This window comes from Onthophagus taurus, chromosome 7 (genome assembly GCF_036711975.1).
Source record: "Onthophagus taurus isolate NC chromosome 7, IU_Otau_3.0, whole genome shotgun sequence".
NCBI classification, from domain to species: Eukaryota; Metazoa; Arthropoda; class Insecta; order Coleoptera; family Scarabaeidae; genus Onthophagus; species Onthophagus taurus.
The window spans coordinates 6483639-6507759 of record NC_091972.1 but is presented as its reverse complement, the minus strand read 5'-3'; the positions used below and the strand labels follow the sequence as shown (position 1 = coordinate 6507759).

Genomic DNA, 24121 nt, shown 5'->3' with positions numbered 1-24121 from the left:
AAAAAAGAGTCGATTTTGCTAAATATATACCTTCTGGTATACTGTTGTATTTTCGGATGAAAGTAAATCCAATATTTTCGGTTATGTTGTCACAACAAAAGTATGGAGAGATGAATATGAAAAACTTGAAAGCCACAGTGAAGCATGGCGGAGGAAACGTGATGGTGTGGGGTTGTTGAACATATTGCGAACTAATTTAAAGGAATCGGTCATTAAATTAGGCTTGGGATCATAGAGATGGGAGCTTTTTGACCGCAATAATTCGGAAATTACACATTGAAAATAAAAACAAATTGAAAGCTGCACTATTACGAGAATGGTAGAGTATTTCACCAGAAATTACAGCTAATTTGGTTGATTCCATGCCTGGACGATTAGCAGCAATTCTTGCTGCCAAGGGAGGACCTAGCAAGTATTAATTTTAGTATGTAAATTTCGACTTGTTTTAATTGTAAATGATACAGTATGTATAAGAGTAACCTACTGTATGTAGACTTTTTTGAGTTAGAGATATGATTATGTTTTGCGTTCTCCATGATTAATAATAACTTAATAAAATATACAGGATTTCCCAAAAGTAACGGATAAATATAGCAGAAAATATAGAAAAATAGCAGTAGCTATGCGTACCAACTGTTTCAGATATCAAATATTAATCATTGTCTTAATAAAATATCTAAAACAACTGGTTGTCATGGTTATGTATGGCTACAGCTATTTTTCTACCTCAAATGAATGGAAAATCATGAATCTTTAAGGCAATTTTTCCTGAAAATTTTCTTATCTAACTAATATTAATTTTGGGGGTACAAAATTCAAAAAATCCTCTTTCATATTTCGTAATAAAAATGGGGGATTGCTATTTGAAAAAAATAACGATAACGTTTTAACTGCTTTAAAAATGGCGAAAAAAATTTAAAACCTATACCAAAAAAAGGCAAAAAATTTAAATCCTTAGACCCATTTCAGCGATTTTTCTATAAACTGTTTTTAATTGTTTTAACGAATTTATCCGTTACTTTTGGGAAGCACTATATATGGCTTTTATGTAAAATATGGAAATAATGTAGACTTCTTACCTTTTTTGTTAAAAATGTCATTGAATTACATTTCGAAAGCTGAGATATTATCATTTTCTGGGGTTTATGTAGACTTTATTGTATGATATTGTTATGAATTATGAAAAAAGGAAGGTTTGAATAAGTATTAAACGAAATAATTATGTAGGGAAAATCTGTTCCGAGAACATAATGACCGCTGATGGATCGCGTGTCGGCGATTTTGTAAATATTACCGCGATGTCAAGTGTGACAGGCGGGCCATTACGATTCGAACGAACTTGACACGCAAATTCTAACGCATCGCGACGCAAATCGAGCCTATTTATTTTACCACCCCCGGGTTATTTACTCCTCTTCTAAGCGATAAGTCTAATAATCTACAGTGATTCATTGATTCGCAAATTTGTTTCATGGTGAAAAAACTATGATTTATTTATAAATTGTTAATTGGTTAGAATTTGCGTGTTGAAAGCATGCTCTTGGAAGTAATGTTGACCCCACCCCGAAAACGCGTTTATGATTTAGACATCCGTGCTGCCTGTATTTACTACCGAGCTATATAGAGTGTGGTAATTGGTAAATAGCAGATGTCGCCACGGGGTCAGGCCCCATCACGGGCCCCGACCGGGCGTCAGCTTGCGACACTTGGTGGCGTTAACGCGACGCCCGGTGCTCCGGAGAGATATTAAACCGGGAATTTATGGGCGCCCCGCGCCCGGTTACCGCTCCATTTTTACGACGCCGTTACGGATTCAATTTGCAATTACTCTTTTGTTTAGGCGTCACGTGTCGCGCTTTTGTTTTTCTACCGTTGCTCCAATTTATTTTTGTTTCTTCTCTCGTTTATTATAGGAAATACCTCTTATTAACGAATTTCCTCAATCACGAAATAAGGAGGATTGTTTTATTCGCAATTTCCCGGGTAACGGGTTTGGCTAGAACGAGGCGGGAGACGCGACTGGCAGAGTAAGGGGTGGGAGGGTGGTGTCGCCCCTGAAACTCCCGGTTTCGTCTCCGTTAGTGAAAAACAACTACGACGCCAGCAGAGCCCGAGGGATCGGGAACCGGGAGCGTTCCGATAAGAGAATTGCACTGTCAAGCCGGAATGATATATTTGACCAACATTTCCATATAGCCCTCCGATCCCAATGAAGCGAACGCGCCCCCTTCTCAGCTCCCCTTCGCTCGATTTCCTACCCCGCCATCCCCTACTTTCATTCTACGCCAAAACCCCGAACCGAACGTGCGTAATCTGGACCGATTTAAATTAGCGGACACGTCCGGCGTTTTTCTCGAAAACGTAGGCGTCGCGGCCAATCGTCGCAACACGGAAAGGGCGCTACCGACCCGGCCCAAACAATCGGGTGCTTCTCGCAGCAGCCGCCGCCTCCGACGTGGGATTGATCCGATAGGGCCGTAATTACATTTGGCCCCGGAAATGTACGCGCCGCTCGCTCCATGCAGATCGCATTTTAATGCAATTCCATCCATTATCCGGGCGACGCCATTAACGCGTACCTCCCCGCATCCGCTCTCCACCTCTCTATCTACCCTCGATTTACCCTCCGAGCGGCAATTTACCCGAAAAAGCCCGCGTCGCGGCCAAGAGGTGGCACCATTAGCGGCCTCCATTATGCGTACTCAATTTCAATTTGCCTCCGGACCGAATTCGAATCTTTTCACTGAGAAGAAAATTGGAGACGTCTTCCACCCCTTGCTTCCAACCAGAACTGATACGTATCATTTCATCGTTCCCCAACAACAACGACAACAACAACTGTTCTGAATCATACATATACATAGTAGTTCTTACATCATCATCGTCGTATACAGACGGTCCCAAAATAGGCTAAGTTAAATGATTCGTAAATTTCGGGCACGGGTTTATTAATAGCAGAGCGAGTTGTAAAACGTGACCCCGTCATTGTGCACGTCGATTAGTATGCGAGACGCGATCGCTAACGTGTCATTAAGGGGCGTAAATTAAACACCTCCCGGGCATATTAATTAGTCTAAAACAATCGGGCGGCGATTTCGCGACGGCAACGACGACGACGACGAGAAAGGACGGCCGAGCGAACACATACAGAAAAAAAATTACTAAAAATAAAACGGAGAGAGAGAGTCGTCGAAACTATTCCCGCGATCCTATTGTGTTCTTCGTGGATGGCGCATTCTTTACCCAGGCCGTACCTTGTCGCCTGTATAATTAATCGACTCGAAACGGAAAGAAAACAATACGTTTGTGGGAAAAGAGTTTCTCTCACTAAATAAACAAGAAAAATTTAAATCAGTAGATATATCACCATACAAGACTCTTTTTTTTTCGAAATTGATACAATGTACCAAAAATAATAAAATGTAAGTATATGAATGCAGTAACCATCATAGTTACGAAACTAATGTGCAAATGCACTGTCGCACAAAAAAATGCAACATAGCTTAATAGTACAGGCATTGGCTAGCTTTGCAAAGGAAAAGTTTTGCTTGGAAAAAGGTAACGTCCTTATGACAACTCTAAGTTTTCGGCCGTCTTAACAATTAAAACTAGAACTAACACTAGACCTAGATCTAGAAACATTTGGATTTAGCCGCACGTCTCTCAAGACGGCTAAACCCGAATGATTCTAGTTCTAGGTCTTGTGTTAGTTTTAGTGATAGTGTAAAACTAGAACTTACACTAGAGCTAGAACTAGAAAAATTCGATTTTAGCCGCACGTCTCTCAAGACGGCTAAACCCGAATGGTTCTAGATCTAGGTCTTGTGTTAGTTCTAGTGATAGTGCTAGTGCAAAACTAGCTAGTTCTAGTTTTAGTTCAATAAAAATATGCAACATAGTGATATATTATGCTATACCACCACTGTCACTAAAACTACATTAACTGAATGTTTCTAGTTGTAGTTCTATTTTAGTATATTGCATCTTAAATGTAATTCACTGTATATTTAATTCAAATTGCAACACTCAAGATAAATTAGTTTGAAATTGAAGAAGGGTGAGTTAAATGATCACGTACGGTAGAAATCATACCGATGGGTGAAATTTGATTTCTGCCTATTTGGAGGGGAAGACTTGAAGATTGGCTTTATTTAGTGAGTCTATCCGTTTGAAGCATAGAAATCGGCGTAAAGCAGCAAATAACGTGCCGTTAGCGGGTCCAATTCCTCAAGATTCCAGGAAATTGTTCTGCCAGCCCCCCCATGTAGGTACGTGAGAGCGTAGTCAAACGGCCTAATTAGGCTGTGGTGGTAAGGGGGTGGCGACGGCGGTGGTGGTCGACGCGACGCTTGCCCCGTTCGGTATCGATTAGCGACGTATTGTCCACGTCTGGGTAACCCTTTTTGGCGTCGGATTCCCGGCTAATCCTGACCCTTAATGACGGTCCGGCGCTGTTTTCTCTCCCGAAAACACAAACTTCACCCCTTTCTAGGAGGGTTCCTGCCCTCTTACGAATCAACGACTGTTATTCCCGTTTCTGTTCGCAATTATCGTTTCCGGATCGTGTCCCGGAGGGAAGCGTAGTAGTAGTAGCACCCTTTCCCGCCCCCGTCGCTACAAATGATGGATTACCGGCACGCTTCTACCCCTATTATTAAAATCGACGTCATCTCATTCGCTCCCTCCACCGAGGGAAAACAATCGTCGCAAAGTTCTTTCTCGAACCAACACAACATCTGCGACGGAATCTCGGAAACGCGGATTTCGCGTTATGAATGTACCCAATTACGTCTTAAAAGCTGCGCCCCATTAATTTTCACAGCTGTTGCCTCTTAATTGGGGAACCGAGAGCTTTATATACATACACACATATATTCGCAGAGTAACACAGTATGCTTTTATTATCTTTTATACATGTTAGTAAAACAACTTGACCTATTTTATTAAATACATTTATAAAACTTTAAAATGTTGAGATTTTGGTTTGCAAACAAAAGGGGATTTCTCTACCCCTTTTGTGTATATCGTATGTTAACTTTCGGTGCTAGGGGGGATACGAAATCGCGCGGAAAAACAAGTCGGCGACAAAACTGTCCCGGTTTTAATCTACCCTCTACAGGGTAATTTAAATTAAGCTTATCTGTGCTTCGCGACCGGCACGTGTGGACCCTTTGGTCCAGGGGCTACGATTAGCCCTTGCGAATCCGGCCGGGATGTCACGTCCCACATAAACAAAATTACCGAGGAATTTGAAAGGATCAAAAACATCGTACCTTCCAGTTTTCCTTCCTTTCTATGTTATGTCCATAATTATATTGTAATCATAAAATTATATTCTTATTTGGTATATCTTTTTATTTTAGGTTTATAAATGCGAGGCGGAGGATAGTTCAACCAATGATTGATCAGTCGAACAGAGCAGGTAAGTGATTCAATCGCCAAGAAGGAAAACCTGCGACCGCGAGACGCCTCCAGGGTTTTATTTCAAATCCCCTTTGGATCCGTTAAAATATTTAAGTTTAGACCGTTTTTCGCCGTAGGGGTGAACTCCTTTGATGTACCGATTGATTCGATTTGTCCGAATAGCGAGCGGCGTTTAACTCTCTTAGAAGCCGACATTTCTGAGTCTTTCGGGAGATCGACGCGTTTACTTATTCAGGACCAAAAGGGACGAGTAACCCCCACGTATATATAAGATTCCCCTTTCCTACCAGAACGTTTGTAATTAATCAACTCGCCTCCTCTTTTTCTTCTTTAATACTTTACTTCGTTCATTCTCGTGCGTATCGTTTATTTACTTCAGTATCAAGCGAAATTCTCCTTTTTTATCGCTAATGAATTGTGATTTCCATTAATGCTTGGATCGAATGAGAGTCTCGGGTGGTATCGCGTTCGGCTTCAGGTAGAGAAGAGAGAGTGCACCGTAATCGGGTTGCGATATGAGTTGTAAGTGGAAAGGCGTGTAACGTATCGGGCGGCATTAACCTTCTCTTCTCGTTTTTCTCGAGAGATACCGAGGGCCCCCCGATGATGATTTTTTTCCTCCCAATAATATGTGCATAAAAATGAAGTTTTCGTCGCGCTTGAGGCTACAGAAAGGTCGCGGGGTAAAGGGGCGAGTTTTGGGAGGGAACGTGGACGACGAGGGGTAACAGGGGGGGCTTTCGGAGCCGAGTTATTTTACTGAATGGAGGGACATTAATCACCGCTGTCACGGGGTAATGGTGGCTGCGATACCCGAAACGAGAGAGAGACCTCTCATTGTCTGCAGTACGCACGCGGTATCGATTCCGGTGTGTGTAAGGTTCTCTGCCGGAGACAGCCACCAGAAGAGAAATTCAAGCCAATGACCTACGCGAGCACCCATCCGTCAACCCGACACCCTTCTTACTCTCGATTTTTCCTTAACATCGACCCCCTTTTATAAAACTTAATAAAATCGATTTTACTATTTTCAACACTTTTCATATTTCATTTTTTTTCGAGGCGTAACGCTTAGTCGCAGGTTATTATATTTCCTCAACTTTTTCTTCTAAAGGACAGTACTTTACCGAACTAATTATTAGTGTTCACTCCGCACGCAGGTCCCAGTGGAGCCTACAGTCCAGATGGAACGATGGGATACATGATGGACGGCCAACAGATGATGCACCGACCTCCAGGTGACCCAGCCTTTCACAATCAGTACACGCACTATCCTGAATACTATGGACATCATCTATGAGGTAATTTAAAAATTTATTAAATTTCCTTAAATTTACATAAACATACCCAACAGTAAATAAGCTCTTGTATTTCTGCGAATAAACTCAATAAATAAATTAAACTCTAACATTTTAGTCAAGGTTATGTTTATTTTATTACGGGACAGAATATCTTTTTATATTAGTGATAATAGATTATAATAGATGGCGCTTAAGTATGTTTCAATATATCACGATACCAAGCAAAATGTAAGTCCTGTGCAATATTTTCAAACTGTCAAAATTACTGCGCTTTCATCAACAAATCTCAACAATCATCTGATTACGGTTTAAGCGACTTCGAACGTTTTTAGGAATTAAGTATCTTTGTGAATATAGATCGTTTTTACTTTTATATACAAATCTTCGTTGCATGCAAATTTGTGCATTTATCGTTTGTTGCTGTTGGTTTCCTGATCATGTTTTTGCATTCATTTAATTTTGGGTTCATCACGGAAAGGACAGCAATATTCTGGGTTGTTTCCAATATCCGTCATCATTTGTAATAAATGCCTCATTTATATACAGGGTGCCCAAATAAGCCTGTAAAGTACTGTATCTTGGAAACTACTCATTGTAGAGACTCACGGTAAAACATTTAATAACTAAAGATTCGGAAAACTTTTAAGCTCAATTGGTAATTTTCGTTATATTAATAGATATTAATAAAGCAGAAAACATGAAATAAGATAGATTGGGTTGAGTTTTATTGCTTCCATAAGAATGGTGAAAACGTTCTGATGCTGAATAGAACAGATCTTTTAAATTAAAACAAGAATTAATACTGGCACTATCACTAGAACTAATATTAGGCCTAAGTTAAGATTTCGAGTTAAGCCATGCGTCTCTTTTGAAAAAGGGTTCATCCTTCTTCAGAAACAAGTGTTCGTTCATGAAAACGTGTAGTTAGGAAAGATTTGGAAATAATTTGTTAACTTTTTCTATATTAATTATGTACAATTATTTATTAAAAACTTTACTAAAAAAATGTTCTTTTTGTTTCAGGATTCTTTAGCACGTCAATGTCGGACATTGAACTTTGCAACTCTTAATTGTGATTAAAAATACCTGTACAAAGTGTAAATGTAGTGAAAACCTTGCCCCTTCCACAGTGTTTTTTATGTTCGTCGATCGAGTGTGACCTAGCCTTTTTGGGTCTCCTGGAAGAAGGCAAAAAGGGTGCGTCCCGTCCGTGCGTCGAGACGGTCGGTGGTGCGAGGAAAAAGGACTATTTAAATAAAAGCAAAAACCCTCTGTACAAAAAAAGAAGAGTAAAATAAAACGTAAAAAATGATTTAAAAAAAGTTTAAAAACGACGACGACGCCGTTTCGAAGTAAATAATTAAAAAAAAACTTTTTAAACGTGTAAAGTGCGCGATGGCATGAATGAGATTAACTTAATTAGTTTTCGTCGTTCGCGATTTTGTTGTTTCCGTGCGGGTGTACATACTCTGGCTAAGTAATAATTAAAAATGAAAAAAATTAATAGTTAACGGACTTTGGCCCCGGTGTGGTCAAAAAACGAACAAGGACTTTTTCTAAATAATTAAAAAAATGAAAAAAGAAATTGTGGTCCGCAGCACTTAGCGATAAAAATAGAAAAGGAGGACGTGGATTGAACTTTAAAATAAAAATTAATAAAGGGAACAGGATTTTTTGAGTACATCGCGTACAAGTTAAAACAATATTTCGAAGTATGGTTGTGCTGTATAAAAAAATATAGTTGTTATCTGTTGTGATTTTATTTCGTTTTTTTTTATTATTATTTTTTCTTTCATTTTCGCACTTGAGTTTAACGGTTATTTAACTATGTCTCTCTATCTCTTGTTTTTTTATGTGTATCGGGTTTGTATTTTACTGAGAGGAAAAAATGGAAATTGTATACTACTATTTACTACTGTTAAAAAAAAATATTCTCCCCCTGCGATTTATACGCCCGACATGTACGATATACGTAAAATCTACTAGATGTTAAAAGAAAAAAATTAACTCGAGACGAAACAAAGTTAAAAAAGAAAAAATATCAAACGAAACACAAGTATACAAGTATACAGTGCGTTGCATTAAGGGAAAACAAAAAAACTCAGGTGGACTTGGCTGAAACCACATAAATATACCATAGAAATATTAAAAATATTGTACACGATATTACTACTTAAATAACTAAAATTAAATTTATTTTTTCCTCTTATTGAAAAGAAAAAAATAAATAAATCAACAAAGATCTGATTTAACTAAATAAAGGAAACAAGGTCAATAACCACCTCGATTTCGCAATAAAATGGTGTATACGAATTTTGGTGATCATTCTGTTAATATATAAATATATATTATATATAGATAGTCATTTAGAAAAATTTATATATAATAACGGTGATAGTTTTATAAGATGTTTTTGCATAATCGTGGTGGTTTGGACATTTAAAAATTTAAAGTAAATAAAAATCAGATCAGCGACTTCGACGCTGTTAAAAATCAAAACGTCATTGCATTCCTTTATCACTTAAGTGCAATCAATTGTTTCGTGGTAGAACGATAAAGGAATCTATGCCTTTTGCAACATCGACGTCGCCAAATTTAACATCCTCCCTTTAACCCTCCCCCTCATTATCGGTCTTACTACAAGAATTGTTGGCTGTTTTAAGTGATTTCCATCATAAATGAATTGTTCGCCTTATTCAATGTATACGAGAATTAAAATAAATAAAATAACACAAAGAAACACAAAAAATAATAATAAATAACGGAAAGACGAAGAAAATTTTAATAGAAAAGAGAGATACCAAGAAAAAGGGGATGCATTTTCTTGTAACAAAAATATTTTCGAAAATTTTTTCATAAAATAATGAAAATTTCGTTTAAAATATTATTTAAAAAAATAAGAAAATGTAAAAATAACAAAACAATCCCCTTCATACTTAAAAAAAATGGTGATTCGGCATTTATTATACGAAAGAAAAAAATAAAATATACAAATCGAGAAACAAAAATTAAAAAAAAAACAATGGCAACTAGTGTATACCAAAACAGATGATAATAAAGAAATAAATTAAATAAGTAAAAAGACACCGAGGCTATTTGGTGTATTTTTTTCCATCGCAAGCGGTTTAAAAAATAATAGCGAAAGGAAGTGTTGAAGGAAATGAATGAAAATCGGAATGCATGAAATGTGTGGATTATTAAAAAAAAATAATAATAAGGTACGAGTGTGTGTGTAATTGAGAAACAATCATTGTTGTGTAGAGTTTTTAATATTGTATTAATTAATTTAAAACGAAAAAAATAAATAAAACCGAGAATACCACGACACGAGGAGAAACAATATGATTAAAAAAAAAACGTAATCTTATCAGTGTGTGAAATTGGGCTAAGAAATGGAAAAAAATACCAGTACAAATATCTTATTGCCTATAACTATACATACTTATAAATATGTAAATATTATACGTGAAGCATGATGCTAATTATACAATATTATGTTGCATATTAATGATAACTTTTTTGTTGTGTACATTTGCGAAAGTAAATTTTTATTTAAAATAAAAGTGAATATAAAAAATCAATTTTATTGTATTATTTTTTAAATATACCTGTTATCAAGAAAGACAATAAAAGTAAGTAACAATTTTAATTATTTTCAAATTAAAAGCAAAATTTTATGAATATTTTTTATAATAAATTATTAAATTAAACCATTTGTGACTAAGCTATAAAATAATTGTAAATTTTAGCAAAAAATGATTATATTGCCAAAACCATCACCTCAAAAATGTGTAAATAATAAACATGACACGTATCATTGGCCAATATGGAAATATACACTGCACAAATATAAATACTGTGACTTTTAAACAATTTATTACATCACCTAGGTTCATTATCATATTCTTTAATTACGTAACTCGTGTCACGGTCATCTTTTTCGGAAACGGAGCCATCAAATATGGTGATTCCTAGATATCATCTTTTGCTTTTATTATTTATATTGTTGCATAATTTAAAATTCGCTAGTATAAAACAACTTTACTGTGGAAGTTTTGTCTACCGCTAAAAGAGATAACTGAAAAGAATCAATATAAGCAATACATGATATCTTGAAAACCCTGGCTTATACGAATTCGTAACAACCTCGTTCGTTTTTCGAAATGAATTTATGCCTTCTAAAGTAGAGTCTGTAGCATAAATAGAACCCAGAATCATCACAAAATTTCAGTATGTCCCGAAATAAGACACCATCTGTTCGTCGATCGACAGGTTATAACCAAATACACCAAATTGGCATAATCAACGTCAGTTCTAAATACCCATTATCAGATAAATGCAAATTACGCTTTATATTTAGAAATCTATTTCAAGGCATACACTTCCGAAGTATATTGAAACTTTTATCTTTGTCTTTTGACCAATTTAAATCAAAATGAGACAGTCTATGGTAATCTAATAACAAAAGTATTCCAAAAAATAGTTTGCAGATTTTTTTATCTCGATTTAAAAATCGTGACGATTGTTGGCGTATTAAGCATATTTGACAGAATGGTACACAATTATCGTTAAACCCGTGTTATCAGAAAGGACTATCAATTTTTCAACGTCACTGTTTTTATTATCATTATGAGGATGTATTTTAAAAGCACCAAATATTTCCATCTTATTAAGGATACATTTAGATCCTACATCTTCGTCATTTTCTCTTCATCCAAGAGTTTCGTATATTCTTCCGAAGAAATACATCACATCAATACTGTCTAAAAATATTTATTTTTTACTGGGCGCTTCATACCGATATAACAAAGTATATGGTAAATTTTCTCGACTACTTAAAGCAGGCCTTTATCAACTATTTCAGTAGAAACAAGAAAAGCTAATAATAGTTGATAAAGGCTGGCTTTATCGTAGGCAAAAATTCATTACATTCTCGTTTCATAACTAATTTTTAAGATTTTAAAGAGCCGCCTCCAATATATTCCGATTCACAAAAGCTCGGAAATTGTGACATATAATACCATTATTGATTGCTAGTGAATTAATAATATTTAATTAATCAGAATTATCTTTATACGATAGGGGTGTATTAGGACATGTGTATATATGTGCCTAGAAAGCTGCAGCTTTATGAGTATAATGATGTTTCCAAACAAAAAGGTCAAACAGGCGAAGAAAAGAAAATAAAGCTTTCTTAGACTTATTACAATTGTTTTTGCCTCATCACAGACATACAAATAAAGAAGTAGAACATAAAAAAGGTACAACACAAAATACTCAAAAATCCTTCAAACGGCAAGTTACATCAAATTTAGAAATGGTAAAAAAATGGTCTATATCTCGATCGATGCTTGAGACATGCAAAAAGCGAATATACAGGGTGTATCTAAATTGATGGGACTTATGCTTGAAAGTTGCTTGACTGCAACTTTTTTATCTCTTGACATTTTACAACTAACAAATTGTTAGTTTGATCATAAAAAATAAAATAATACTGAGATCAATTTGACATAACTTCATTTTTTTGACTACTAATAACCAATCGCTGAATTAATTCACCTGAGCCTCTGTATTATTTTATTTTTTTGCGATCAAACTAACAATTTTAAGAGAAAATGACAAGAGACAAAAAAGTTGCGTATTGAATCCGTCTATTTAAATCAAGTTTTTAAAGAGAAAAACGTATAGTTCGTTTTTTTTCTATAATACTTGTCAATGTAAATTTTTTAGGGTTTCTGTTGGTATTATCTAGGACCCTTATAAAATTTACGTTATTTTCCTGATTTTTAGTAACATCATAACTAAATAGTTGAGGTTAAAATACTAATAAATTTGTAGATAAATACGATTTTAACGAAGTACATATTTATTGTAAAAACGTGCTAAAAAGTAATTAAATAGAACAAAACACCTTTTCTAGGTATGTAAATGGCAAATAAACACCCCACAACATTTTTTATGCACCTTTTCTTTTGGAATAACGAAAGCTCAAACGTCAGTGTGACGTATCTATTTCAAAACATGATAAAACAAAATTCCCTGTTAATTTTGCCAATTTTACAACAATTTGACAGGTATTATAGAAAAAAAATGAACTTATAGACACATTAAAAAGTTTTGTTGCAAAGTATTGTAGGGGTTGATTCTTTTAGCACCTTGTAATAACATTTTCCGGTTATAAAAATCGTCAAAAAGTGTCATTTTATAAGCAACAGTTATGTGCTAAATTTTATTCTTCTAAATTCTTCCATGGTGGATCTATTAAAGAAAAAAACATTTTTTCTCCTAATTTTAGAGGACTGTAACTTGGAGGAGAAGTAGTTTTGAAGTAGTTTGATAATTTTCGTTGAAAAATCACCCCTTAAAATCTTTCGCATCAATTTAGATACAGCCTGTATAAACAGTTAAAACTTAAACTAAACTATGTGTATTGCCCCACTTTAATTATTGCGGAACACTTGTATTTCATAATCCAATCGATACATTAGCATAAATAGTTGTGTCAGCTGATGTGGCTTATTGTCCGTCAATTGAGCGAGTATTGCATTGACGTTTATTCACAAGATAGGCTTCTTTGGCAGCGTTCTGAGGAAATTTATTTGTACATATCTACCAACAAGAAAAGCTGTTAATCACAATATATCTCTGAGAAGAGATAAATCAGAATAGTTCATATTACAATCGTCTTATTTCAATAAAATGTTATTAAAATCTTTAAATAAATAAGATTTTTATATAAAACTGCTACTAAATAATAACCTATAGATGCTTTTAGCGAGTTTTGAGAGTGATCTTTATAAACGTCATAAGCGCGTGATCTCGTATTATTATGACGACGTCGGAAAATTTACAGTTTCTCCGATAAACAGGGCGCGTCGAGGTCCCGTCTAGTTGCCGCGAGATTTACGTGTGTTGGCAAACCCCCTTCTCGGCCCCCTCGTCGCGTTCTTCTTCTTCTAGGTACTGCATTCGCCATGAACAAGTAATTACACATTGGCCGTGGGACTGGGCGCGATTAGTTACGTGCGCGGAGCGTCGCGACGCCTTACGTCCTACCGGGCGCCATCCCGAAACCGTAAATCAAAGTTGCCACACGACGACAACGACTACGACGGTGTCCCGGTGCCCCTAACCGGGGATACCCACTAACCATCGTAAATCAACGGCGCGGATTTCGGATGTAATTTTAGATCAAACAAATAATGTCTTCCTCTTCTTTCTCCTCTAGTTAGAGACGATCTTCTTTCTTCTGGTGTTGTGGATGAGACTCAACGCGCGAAGTGTCACGCGAGTATAAGTGTTTTCTTTGGTCTGGAGCCAAAAAGTTGAGGTGGTGCCTGGCGCTCGCCGGTGTTGTTATTGTTTTCGCACGTTGAAAGGTGCACGAATTACGACGGGGAATATTTTCGAGCGTTTTATTGAGTTGTCGACCGCCTCTCTCGCCTGTAATTTCCCGGCGGAATTGCTATTTACGATGTTTGAGTTGTGTGCTGCTGCTGGTGCTGCCTCGCCTTCACTCGACAACTTCGCTTGCATTCGCCTCGTTTTCTAACCGTTTACCATTCGCGATAATCTTAAGAGGATATAACCTTACGTTCCATAACTTCTTTTCCAACAAGTGTATTATAGATCAAGTTACCTTTCACTATATTTATACTCAATCTTCTACTTTTTTTTTCTGTAAAAAATCAAAGAATTCCTTTTTAATCTATTTTTAACCTTTTTGCTATTCACTTGTTGCTTTCCGTACTTCTGAATTTAAACAAGCGTATCTTTACAGATGATCAGTTTGTACCAGCTGATGTTTTGCAACCTTCTGAAAACACTGATAAAACTTGTAGCAGTGATAATGATAAAGATAATAACGTCAGAATAAGAAACAAAGACTTGAGGGAATAACCCAAAGGTCCCAAACGGTGGCTATAATTCTGAAGATATCAATTTACATTGTTTTGTGTAAGGTTGGATATAATTTTTTTATGCTTCTATTACTGGGGTGGTTTGTTAGGTTCTAAATCAGCACATCATGGTTTATGATGACGTCAGGACTGTAGGAATGTCCAAGTACTCATGGATCTGGATCATGAATTGCGGTGTCATCTGCGAAGGTGAATAATGTAACTGTGAATACTATAAGACGAAACTCCACCTCATTTTGGCATAAATATTCGGCGTTGTCTAGATGGGGTATTTCCTCAGCAATGGATTGTTAGACGGAGTGGTATTGAATGATCTCGTTCATCTTAATCCTAAAAACTATTTTTATTAAGGATACTTGAAAAGTCTGAACTCGTATTGCAGGATAGATTCTAATAATGAAACAATATACAGATTTTACATTAAAAATTCAAGATGACTAACAGTATCAGAGAGATAATAGATACAAAATAAGCATATGCCATATTTTGAATAATTATAGTTAATCATTTGTGAGAATAACCTTTTTAGATATATCTAAAACTCCGTTATAAAATTTAGAAAAAAAATGTTATTAAAAATGAAATTAAAGGTAAAAGTATCATAATTTATTGTTTTTACATAACGACGTGGTGCCATTATTAACATACCATCGACTACGTTCGTTTTGAAAGTTAATTGGGTCTGACAACAGTTTTTATTTACATTGTATAAGAAAATTAATTGTAATGCAGGGTGATTTATGCGCAACGTTGTCTTCGGTTGGTTAAAACAAAAAAACGGCTGCGTAAACGGCCACAAGTTTGCATAATCGGCAAAATAAACGGAACGGCGGCGACGAGCCATTTATCAATTCCCGTGTATATCCTATACGAGGAAAGCTCATAATTAAGAAATAATTCAAGTCGACGATTGGCGTCCTGACAATTTGACGGCTCTGTTTTGCATATGAGAGTCAGGTGTTTTCGATCAATTGGCCGTTCTTTTTTATTCGCCGAGAAACATTCATTCAAAAAGATCTTTTAAAAAGATTGTTAAATTTTTTATGACATAAATGTTTTCTTTTATGATTTTTAATTAATATCTTGTAAAAATTCCAACGGCATTACTTAAGCCGAAGAATTCAAAAGAAGAATGCAAGTTAATAATCAAAAGGAAGTGTATTTTATATATAAAAGGATCTGATGGTTAAAGTGTTCGAGTAAAATATGCGTAGAGTTGTTGCGGCAATGCATCAAGAGAGTAGATAAAACGCTAATTATTCGTAATTACGAAACGCACCTCCAATTAAAGTTATAATAATCGAGAGGATACGGGCCTTTTCCTTTCCTTCTCGTAATTTGCACTTCTCGATACCGACAATTACCGGTCGGCTTTTAGTAATTTGTACTCAACTAGATTATCCGACGGTTGCACAACAAAAAAAATTCATCATGGTGTTGAGATATCGCTCAAGAGCTTTTAATTGTAACGTTTTTTTTTATAATCCATTAAAAACTTTAAAAAACCTTTTATTTTTTTTTTTTACTTAAAACTTTTCTTCTTCTCAAGTCCATTCAACGTAGGTATATAGTTGGTAATTACATTCCAAGAAGCGAGCGGGCATTTGCATTTTTAATTGCATTATTTATTGATCTGATAGTACGGGGCTCCGGTCCTGTCTCGTAAAGCAGTGGAGAAGCCCCGCGACGTGTTCGTACAAGAGGAGCGCGCGACCGACCGCGCTTGATATCAAGATCTCTTCTCTTTGAGGTTTCCATCCGCGCCGAGTAACCGCCACATTGTTTACCAATAACTCTTCCCGCGACCCCGGCAACGAGATCTTTATCGGTAACACGTTCTAATCGTTGTGCAGTTTCTTCTGTCTTAACAAGAAAAAATTTACGACAATAAGGTGTAAACTTGGACGAACTTTAAATAATTTTTCTTGAAATTTAGGTTTAAAAAATCAGTTTACAAATTACCAAAATAAGAAAACTTGTCACCATTACAATTTGCTGCTTGAAGTATTACTACCACTCTTACTAGGATTAATTCTAAAGATTTTCACAAATTTATTTATAAAGAAATCTCAACATCTCATCCCCTAGATGGTCAATAACATTGCGTAATATTTGTAAAGGAACTGAAATGTAATATTTCTTAAAAATAGTGGTGTCTGTATTATGGTACTGATCATGAAGTTGTATGAATAAAGTAGAAGATAAGGATAATGAAGAGTTTAACGATGATAGTTATGCCTCACCAAATAATAATGCAATCAAGATAAACATATAACTTATTTGTTTACATTTACTACACGTTTCTATTTTATTATAATCGCAGGAATTTATATTGCCATGAAACTTGATCTTCCCTATTAAAGTAATTGCAATAATTATCTCTAACGATTTTTACATATGTGGGAGAATTTTTGAAGTGGGAAACCCGCAATGACGTTTATTGAACATTTGTTCTCCAAGTTCCATTAAAGACATTGGCATCAACCATAATGGAGTCATAACTCCAATTCGCAACTACCCTCAATACAATACTAAAAAAAATTTGTAATTGTAATCTGAGCCTGTGTTTGGTTGCTTCTTAATTACCACGTGCTCCTGATTAATTTTTCATAGTGAACTTCCATACATTAGTGAATCCATACGAAATAGCTTTCTATTCAGCCTCTATTATTAGAATCTTCAATTTTAAGGTTCGATTCTCTTGAATCTTACGATTTGGTTCGTATTATCGAGGATTTGACTAACAATGTCCATTTCGATCTCATCATTATTTCTGCAATACCAAGGGGCATTGACAACGCTCCTTAATACTTTCTTTTGGTATCTTACTGGCACAACCCCACAGTTGGATGCCATGTGTACAGGGTGTCCCAATTTCGATGTCAGCATAGGCCATCTCCGAAACTAAAAGAGATAGAAAAAAAGTAGCTTACATGTCATGATCTCGTTTTTCGAGAAAATGCTAATGCCGAAAACTCCGAACAGCTATCGTCTTTTGTTTTCGCCCTATCGGCAAAAACTGAAAATTTTGCAAAAACGACAATCGCGAATATCTCACTTATTATCAAAGACGGAGTATTATAAATAAAACTTTATATGGGCAATTTTTTACGAAGAATTCAGTGGCGTAGGTAGAATTTTTTCCCATCTTTTATTTTCGAGATTTTAGACGTAACTTTATTTTTTTAAATGGAAACCATAGTTGGTTATGACTTAAAATAATTTGTTATTTTCTTCTGATAACAAATATATATAGTTTGTGGGGTATATTTCTTATAGTTATTGAATAATTAACAAAAATTCATTTTGTTCCATCTAAATCTAATGTATGTATTTAAAAGTTAATGTTGCTATGGTGATAACTAAGGCACGGAACTTTTGTAACAAAAGAATACGATTTCCCCCCTCCACTTGTTCTCAGTGGCTTCCTAGAAAACTAGCCAATGAGAACAAGTGGAGGGGGGAAATCGTATCGTTTTGTTACAAAAGTTTCGTGCCCTAGTGATAACCATACATACTATGATGGAATATAATGTATCAATTTTTTTTGTTCTTTCTAAAACTATTGTATGTATTTAAAACTTAATGTTGTTATGGTGATAACCATACCATGAGGGAAAGCATTGTTTCCAATTATTGGCAAAGTTTGTAGCAAGGAGTTTGTAGTAGTATTTAAAAATTCACTAACAACTCTGGCATTATGTGCTGGTGCTCCGTCATATTGAAAATATATCATTTGAGACATATTTAGTGCCAAATTGTCGACCAAAGGCTGAAGTGCTGCCTTAATATATTGAGGTATTTCTCTGAGTTTAAGTTTTTATGGTAGATACTATATGGCAAAATTCTATTATCTAAAAGGGCACACCATACATTGAACCCCAAGCTTTTTTGAACACTCAGAGACTTCTTCGGTCCAGATAACATTTTGAACAAACAGCAGACTATTTAATTTTTCTAAATATCATCTACAAAATTCTAATCTTCGATTGACATCTCTGGCACGTAAATAAGGAGTTAGCCCCGCTTTGTATGATTTATACTTATTTTTCTTTCATATTCGGGAGCAACGGCTTTTGGTCAGACGTCTTGTTGCAATTTCTCTTGCAGGTCATTTTGGTATGTTTTTGTATGTGGTTTGGGGAAGGACCAAATATCTATTAAATTTTCTGCTAACCGGCTGAAGGTTCTTACGTGCGGTTGTCTTCTTTCTGGATATCTTGTGAAATAAAATTCCGCGGCTAACGTCGCATTCTTATCTGATAACATATAGCATTCCATCATGTTACATTTTTCATAATTTTCGAAATTCATCGTAAAGTTGCTGGTGCATCGTACCAGCACATAATGCCAGAGTTGTTATCGAATTTTTAAATACAAACTTTGGCAATTATTTGATACATTATGTTGCATCATAGTATGTATGGTTATCACCATAGCAACATTAACTTTTAAATACATACATTAGTTTTAGATAGAACAAAATGAATTTTTGTTAATTATTCAATAACTATAAGAAATATACCCCACAAACTATATATATTTGTTATCAGAAGAAAATAAAAAATTATTTTAAGCCATAGCCAACTATGATTTCCATTTAAAAAAATAAAGTTACGTCTAAAATCTCGAAAATAAAAGATGGGAAAAAAATTCTACCTACGCCACTGAATTCTTCATAAAAAGTTGCCCATATAATGTTTTATTTATAATACTCCATCTTTGATAATAAGTGAGATATTCGCGAATGTCGTTTTCGCAAAATTTTCAGTTTTTGCCGATAGGGCGAAAACAAAAGACGATAGCTGTTCGGAGTTTTCGGCATTAGCATTTTCTCGAAAAACGAGATCATGACATGTAAGCTACTACTACTCTCATGTAAGCTACTCTTTTAGTTTCGGAGATAGCCTATGCGGACATCGAAATTGGGACACCCTGTACAGGCTTCAGAGTTTGTTTGTACAAAAGTATTTTGTTATCTATTAACATAGTAGAGTTTCGTCCAAACGGTAAACAACTTTTTTGTAATATCATGTCTAATTCTTCTTTTTTCTTTCTGACATACGCATTCCAGTGTGGTTTAGCGTCTAGAAGAAATAGAAGATTAGTTTATGAAATTTGTTGGTCCTTGTTGTTTCTAAAATTAACACGGGCACATTTAGCATCACTTAACTTGATTCTGCATTGCTTGTCCAGTTGCAAATGTTGTTAATTAATGTTTGTAGATTTATTGTCACTTCCTCATGATCTTATCCATTATAGCAGTACCAACCGCAAAAGTTGCTGACTCTAATTCAGGAATATCACTGGTGTATAGTAAACACAGGATTTGACAAGGCAATGTACTAAGCCTCCTGCGTTAATTGCTTTAAGTTCAGATCTATCAAAAGCGTGAGCTACATTTAGGAATACTATAGAGCAAACTTTTCTTTCTTCCAGCGACATTTCAATTATATCTGTGATTCTGCGAATCTGATTAATAGTTGAGTGCTTCTCGCTGACGCCACAAAGTGATGATGACCAGAGAGTTGCCTGTGAGATGGAACTTCATTTGGTGATTTTCCCGATTTAAGAATCATTATCATTTCTGCTATTTTCCATACTTTGTAGGATGAATGTTTTCTTTACTTTCTGTTACTATTTCTTTTGGAGTCAAGAATATCTTGACTTTGATTCGAGTAGATGGTCTTTTCAAGATATTCAGTGTATCTATTGGCTTTTTGTGTAGCACTTTTGCTGACGTACCGTCTGTGGTTTTAATCGATAGATTCTGCTAGAGTGATATTTTTAGCCTCTTAGTAGCTTCCCAGAATGAATAGTCTTAGTTAATTTTTTATGACAACATTTGTTGTATGGCATTATTTAGTATAGTTTTATCGGATAGTGTTAGCACATTAATGGAAGGTGTACCAAATGATTCCACTTCATTTATCTAGCTTTTTTTCAAGTCTTAGAAGCACCGATAAATTTATATTCTCTTTAAATTTTATTCCGGAGCTTTTCCAATGTACTAATTCTTTTTACATACCACTATCGTTGAGCTTCTCTCATCAACATATAGTTATCTGATACATTTTGGGTTATGCAGAAATTAATTATATCTGGATTTTACTGGGATCTGTAGGCCACTTGAGACTGTTGAACTTTATATTTTTGGATGATGCTCAATTGACGACTCGTTAATTACGATAACGATACCACCTTTGGCTGCATTTCAGGGTGTAGTGTAATATATTTTATATCTCTTAAACTTTATAAATGATTTAGTAGTAAAAAAATATCAATAAATTATGAATTTTTTCTTTGTAATTTAGTTATTTTATCCACATTGTCATTAATGAGATATATACATATATGGTATGTCTTCGATACAAAAGGAGATAACAACGGTATTATAAAAGACTTTTTGCATGAAAATCCGGATTTAATTAAATCAGGTGTACGCACGTCACTCAAACTCGCGGTAATTATAATAATACGAGCTCGGCGAATTAAGCTGGAGGAAGAGAAATTCGGTTTCGGTAGGTGGGAGAAGACGGGAATGGTGGATAAAGGGGTTGGGTTGACGCGCCTTGCGACGGTAGAGAGAGGGTGAAAACTGGTAGTTAGAAGGGAAAACCGTGACGGAGGCGACGTTTTCCCCGAGTTCCGGGGCGCTGCTGTTCGTTTTCTACGCTATCAGCGTGTTTTGGCAGCAGCCCTTCCGGGCTACCGCCCCTGAGTTACTATTACGACCCCCACAACCCGACCACCCACCAGAACCGGATCCATAACTTCACCCGGAACCGTTAAGATTCGAAGAAAACTTTAATTATTATGAAAACGTTTTTTGATTTTCTAAATTAAATTGAATTTTTTTGTGTGTGATTAGATTAGTTGATCAAAAAAGGACAACAACGGAAAATGTTAAAAGTAAAAAACAACCGGAATCACAGTCGTCGGTTGACGCGTGATTTCGACTCGAGTACGAGAGTCATTAATCGAGCACGTCACGTGTAAAATTGCGATTTTTTCCACCTGACAAAACGTCACTCCGCAGATCACCATTTTCCTTCCGAGCGCGCGACGAATTGGATTTTTTTCGGGTTCGGTCATCAAGCATTTGAAACTTTTTAAGATCAACCTATTTATAAGTATACTTTAAATTTAAGTATATTGAAAAAACATTTTCCACTTTTTTCATTTTCTTCCCTCTAAAACAGATTGAGGTAACAGTAAGAATCAAATTTTCCGTCGAAAATTTAAACACGCTCTTACCGGAACGGTTTTCCCGGTTTTCGGGGGAGTTGCCTCCCTGCAAGGGAGTCCCGAACGGAATCTATTTTCAATTACACAGGGGGGCGAGCGCAAAGTATGTGATACAGTAATCCATCGGAAGCCAATAAAATACAGTGGAAAGCGGGCCGGGTGCGCACCCGGCATACAAATCAATGGATAAAAGTTTTCCAATCCATTTCGGGCGGTCCCCCGCGGGTCCGGGGGGATCGTCGCAACGGCAAGCTTCGCTACCGTCCGGGGGCCACGCACCTTCTTACTTCTTCTTTCAGGGAGAAAACCACCCAGCGTTTTACCGAAATGTTGAAAACGCTTCACGAACAGGTCCGAAAATAGGGGTTGGGATCCTGTCTTCATAATTTCGATGGTTTTATTACACAAGCCCAAGAGTTTTTTTTTACTTTTTCGTATGCCAGGCACAGAAAAGTATTTGTGTGTTCTTAACTTTTTCTTTTTATTCTAGATTATCCAGATTTATAGTGATTGCAAAAACAAAAAACAAAATCAGTGTTAATGAACTATTTTAGTATAATGGGGTTGTTAAAATTTGTTGAAATTTGAAGAGGTGGTAAAACGAGTTATGAAAATATAAACATAGTTATAAAGAGGTTTGGGCATCAAGGTGAGTTTTATTATTTCGGTTATAGGTACGAAAATCGCGCGTCGGTTTTATTGAAACTGCTTATCGACGACCACGGTCGTAAACCGAGCTCTAGCGGCTATCGTAAATTAGCACTTTAGCTCCGGATAGTGCTTACTTATTAGCATAATACATCGCAGGGGGGCGTGAGCGAAAATATACCGAAGAACGGAGACCGCACAGGAAGCTTTAAAATAGAAGATGAGGCGTCCCCATGTCCTGTGTGGCACCGTATTTTTAGTTAGAGTCAAATACTCTATGAATTTTACGATTTTAAACACTATATCGTGACATCTATATCTTTTCATCTTAGAAAATAACTTCTATATAAAGAAAAAAATCCTTTTGAAAAAAAGGAAATAAGTACACATCCGGGTATGAGGTGAATTTCACCCTCTAAAACCCGAAGGTAGGCACACAGCTGAAAGAGGGACATTAGACCGGATCCTAGCGGCCATTGGTCATATGAGATTGCCTTCGGCCCCGGTGACAGCGTCCCCGGAAATTGTGTCCCCTCCGACGACGTAGACCCACGTTTTCTGCTCCTTCCCACCTCCTCCTCTTCTTCCCCTTACGAGTTGACTGTGTGCGTTGTTCACGTATCTCCACATGAACGCAAACAACAACAATGCAGAGTCGGGGTTTCTGGTGGACGGAAGAGGAATTGCCTTTAGCCCCTCTAATGGCCTCGACCAAACCACCAATTATACACTTGCACCAAAGCAAGGACAATGGAGATGCTTGCATATTGTCCTTCTGAATTGGTGGAAGGGCAAAAGGGTAATCAGAGTCCAGGTAATGTTATACATTTATACAAAGAAATAGAATTTCTTTTACAATTTATTTTTAAAACACAATCAAAACAACATCTTCACAGGTTGCAGTTTGGTTTAACGAGGTGAGTTCAATGTCCCGGTAAGTCCGGGCCGAAGGATTCCTTATCCTCCTAATTGATTCCTTGATAATTTATGCTGTCGCCGTAAATCTCTTCGTTTCGCGGACCGGGCGCTCATTTAAATTTACAAATCAGCGCGCGTTAGGAGATTTATTTTCTTCGTTGTGGTATTGTTGTCAACTCGGTCGCGTTCGTTCCAGCGAATATCGCCGTTAATTTTGCGACAAACGCGACCCGAACTACTGCCGCCGGTTAATTAATCGTTCGGTGGTGCGTTGCCCCGTTTTGGGTTTGAGGTTTGCTCTTCTGCCGCTATCCGGTTTGGGATCAAAGCGAAGAGTTGAGCTGATAACGAGACCAATAAAGCAGTCGAAAAATCAAGTGGGTAGAAAATATGGTAATGCGACCGCCCGGAGGAAGTCGAAGAAGAGTGCTCGGGTACCGCGTTAGCACCACTAAAGATTACTAGATTACTCGTTCCGTTTATTTGCGATAAATATTTTAAGCCCGGGACTGAAGAAATTAATGGCCTGTAAAGGTCTGGAGCGGCGAGTTTTGCATTTCTCTCCAGTTTTACTGCCCGAAATTATCTGAACCATAACGCCGGGGCACCTACACTCTTAAAAACCGTTTATCGCCATCCGCGACATTCCTACAACTTTCATCA

General features: G+C 36.3%; 1 protein-coding gene and 1 long non-coding RNA gene across 7 annotated transcripts in view; one reads left to right on the top strand and one right to left on the bottom strand.

Moving 5' to 3' along the window:
- LOC111418807 (Meis homeobox homothorax) overlaps positions 1 to 10306 on the top strand; it is a 119377-nt gene extending 109071 nt beyond the window's left edge. For 4 of the 5 annotated variants that reach the window (XM_071198135.1, XM_071198134.1, XM_023051481.2 and 1 more), the window contains 3 exons: positions 5364 to 5422; positions 6567 to 6725; positions 7749 to 10306. In XM_071198135.1, the coding sequence (XP_071054236.1) occupies positions 5364 to 5422; positions 6567 to 6724 (217 nt within the window). In that variant the 3' untranslated portion in view covers position 6725; positions 7749 to 10306. The remainder of the gene's footprint in view (positions 1 to 5363; positions 5423 to 6566; positions 6726 to 7748) is intronic. The other variant, XM_071198136.1, reaches the window with a different exon arrangement.
- The window catches only part of LOC139430811 (uncharacterized), a 56682-nt gene that overhangs the window by 1682 nt on the left and 30879 nt on the right, over positions 1 to 24121 (bottom strand). The window lies entirely within an intron of this gene.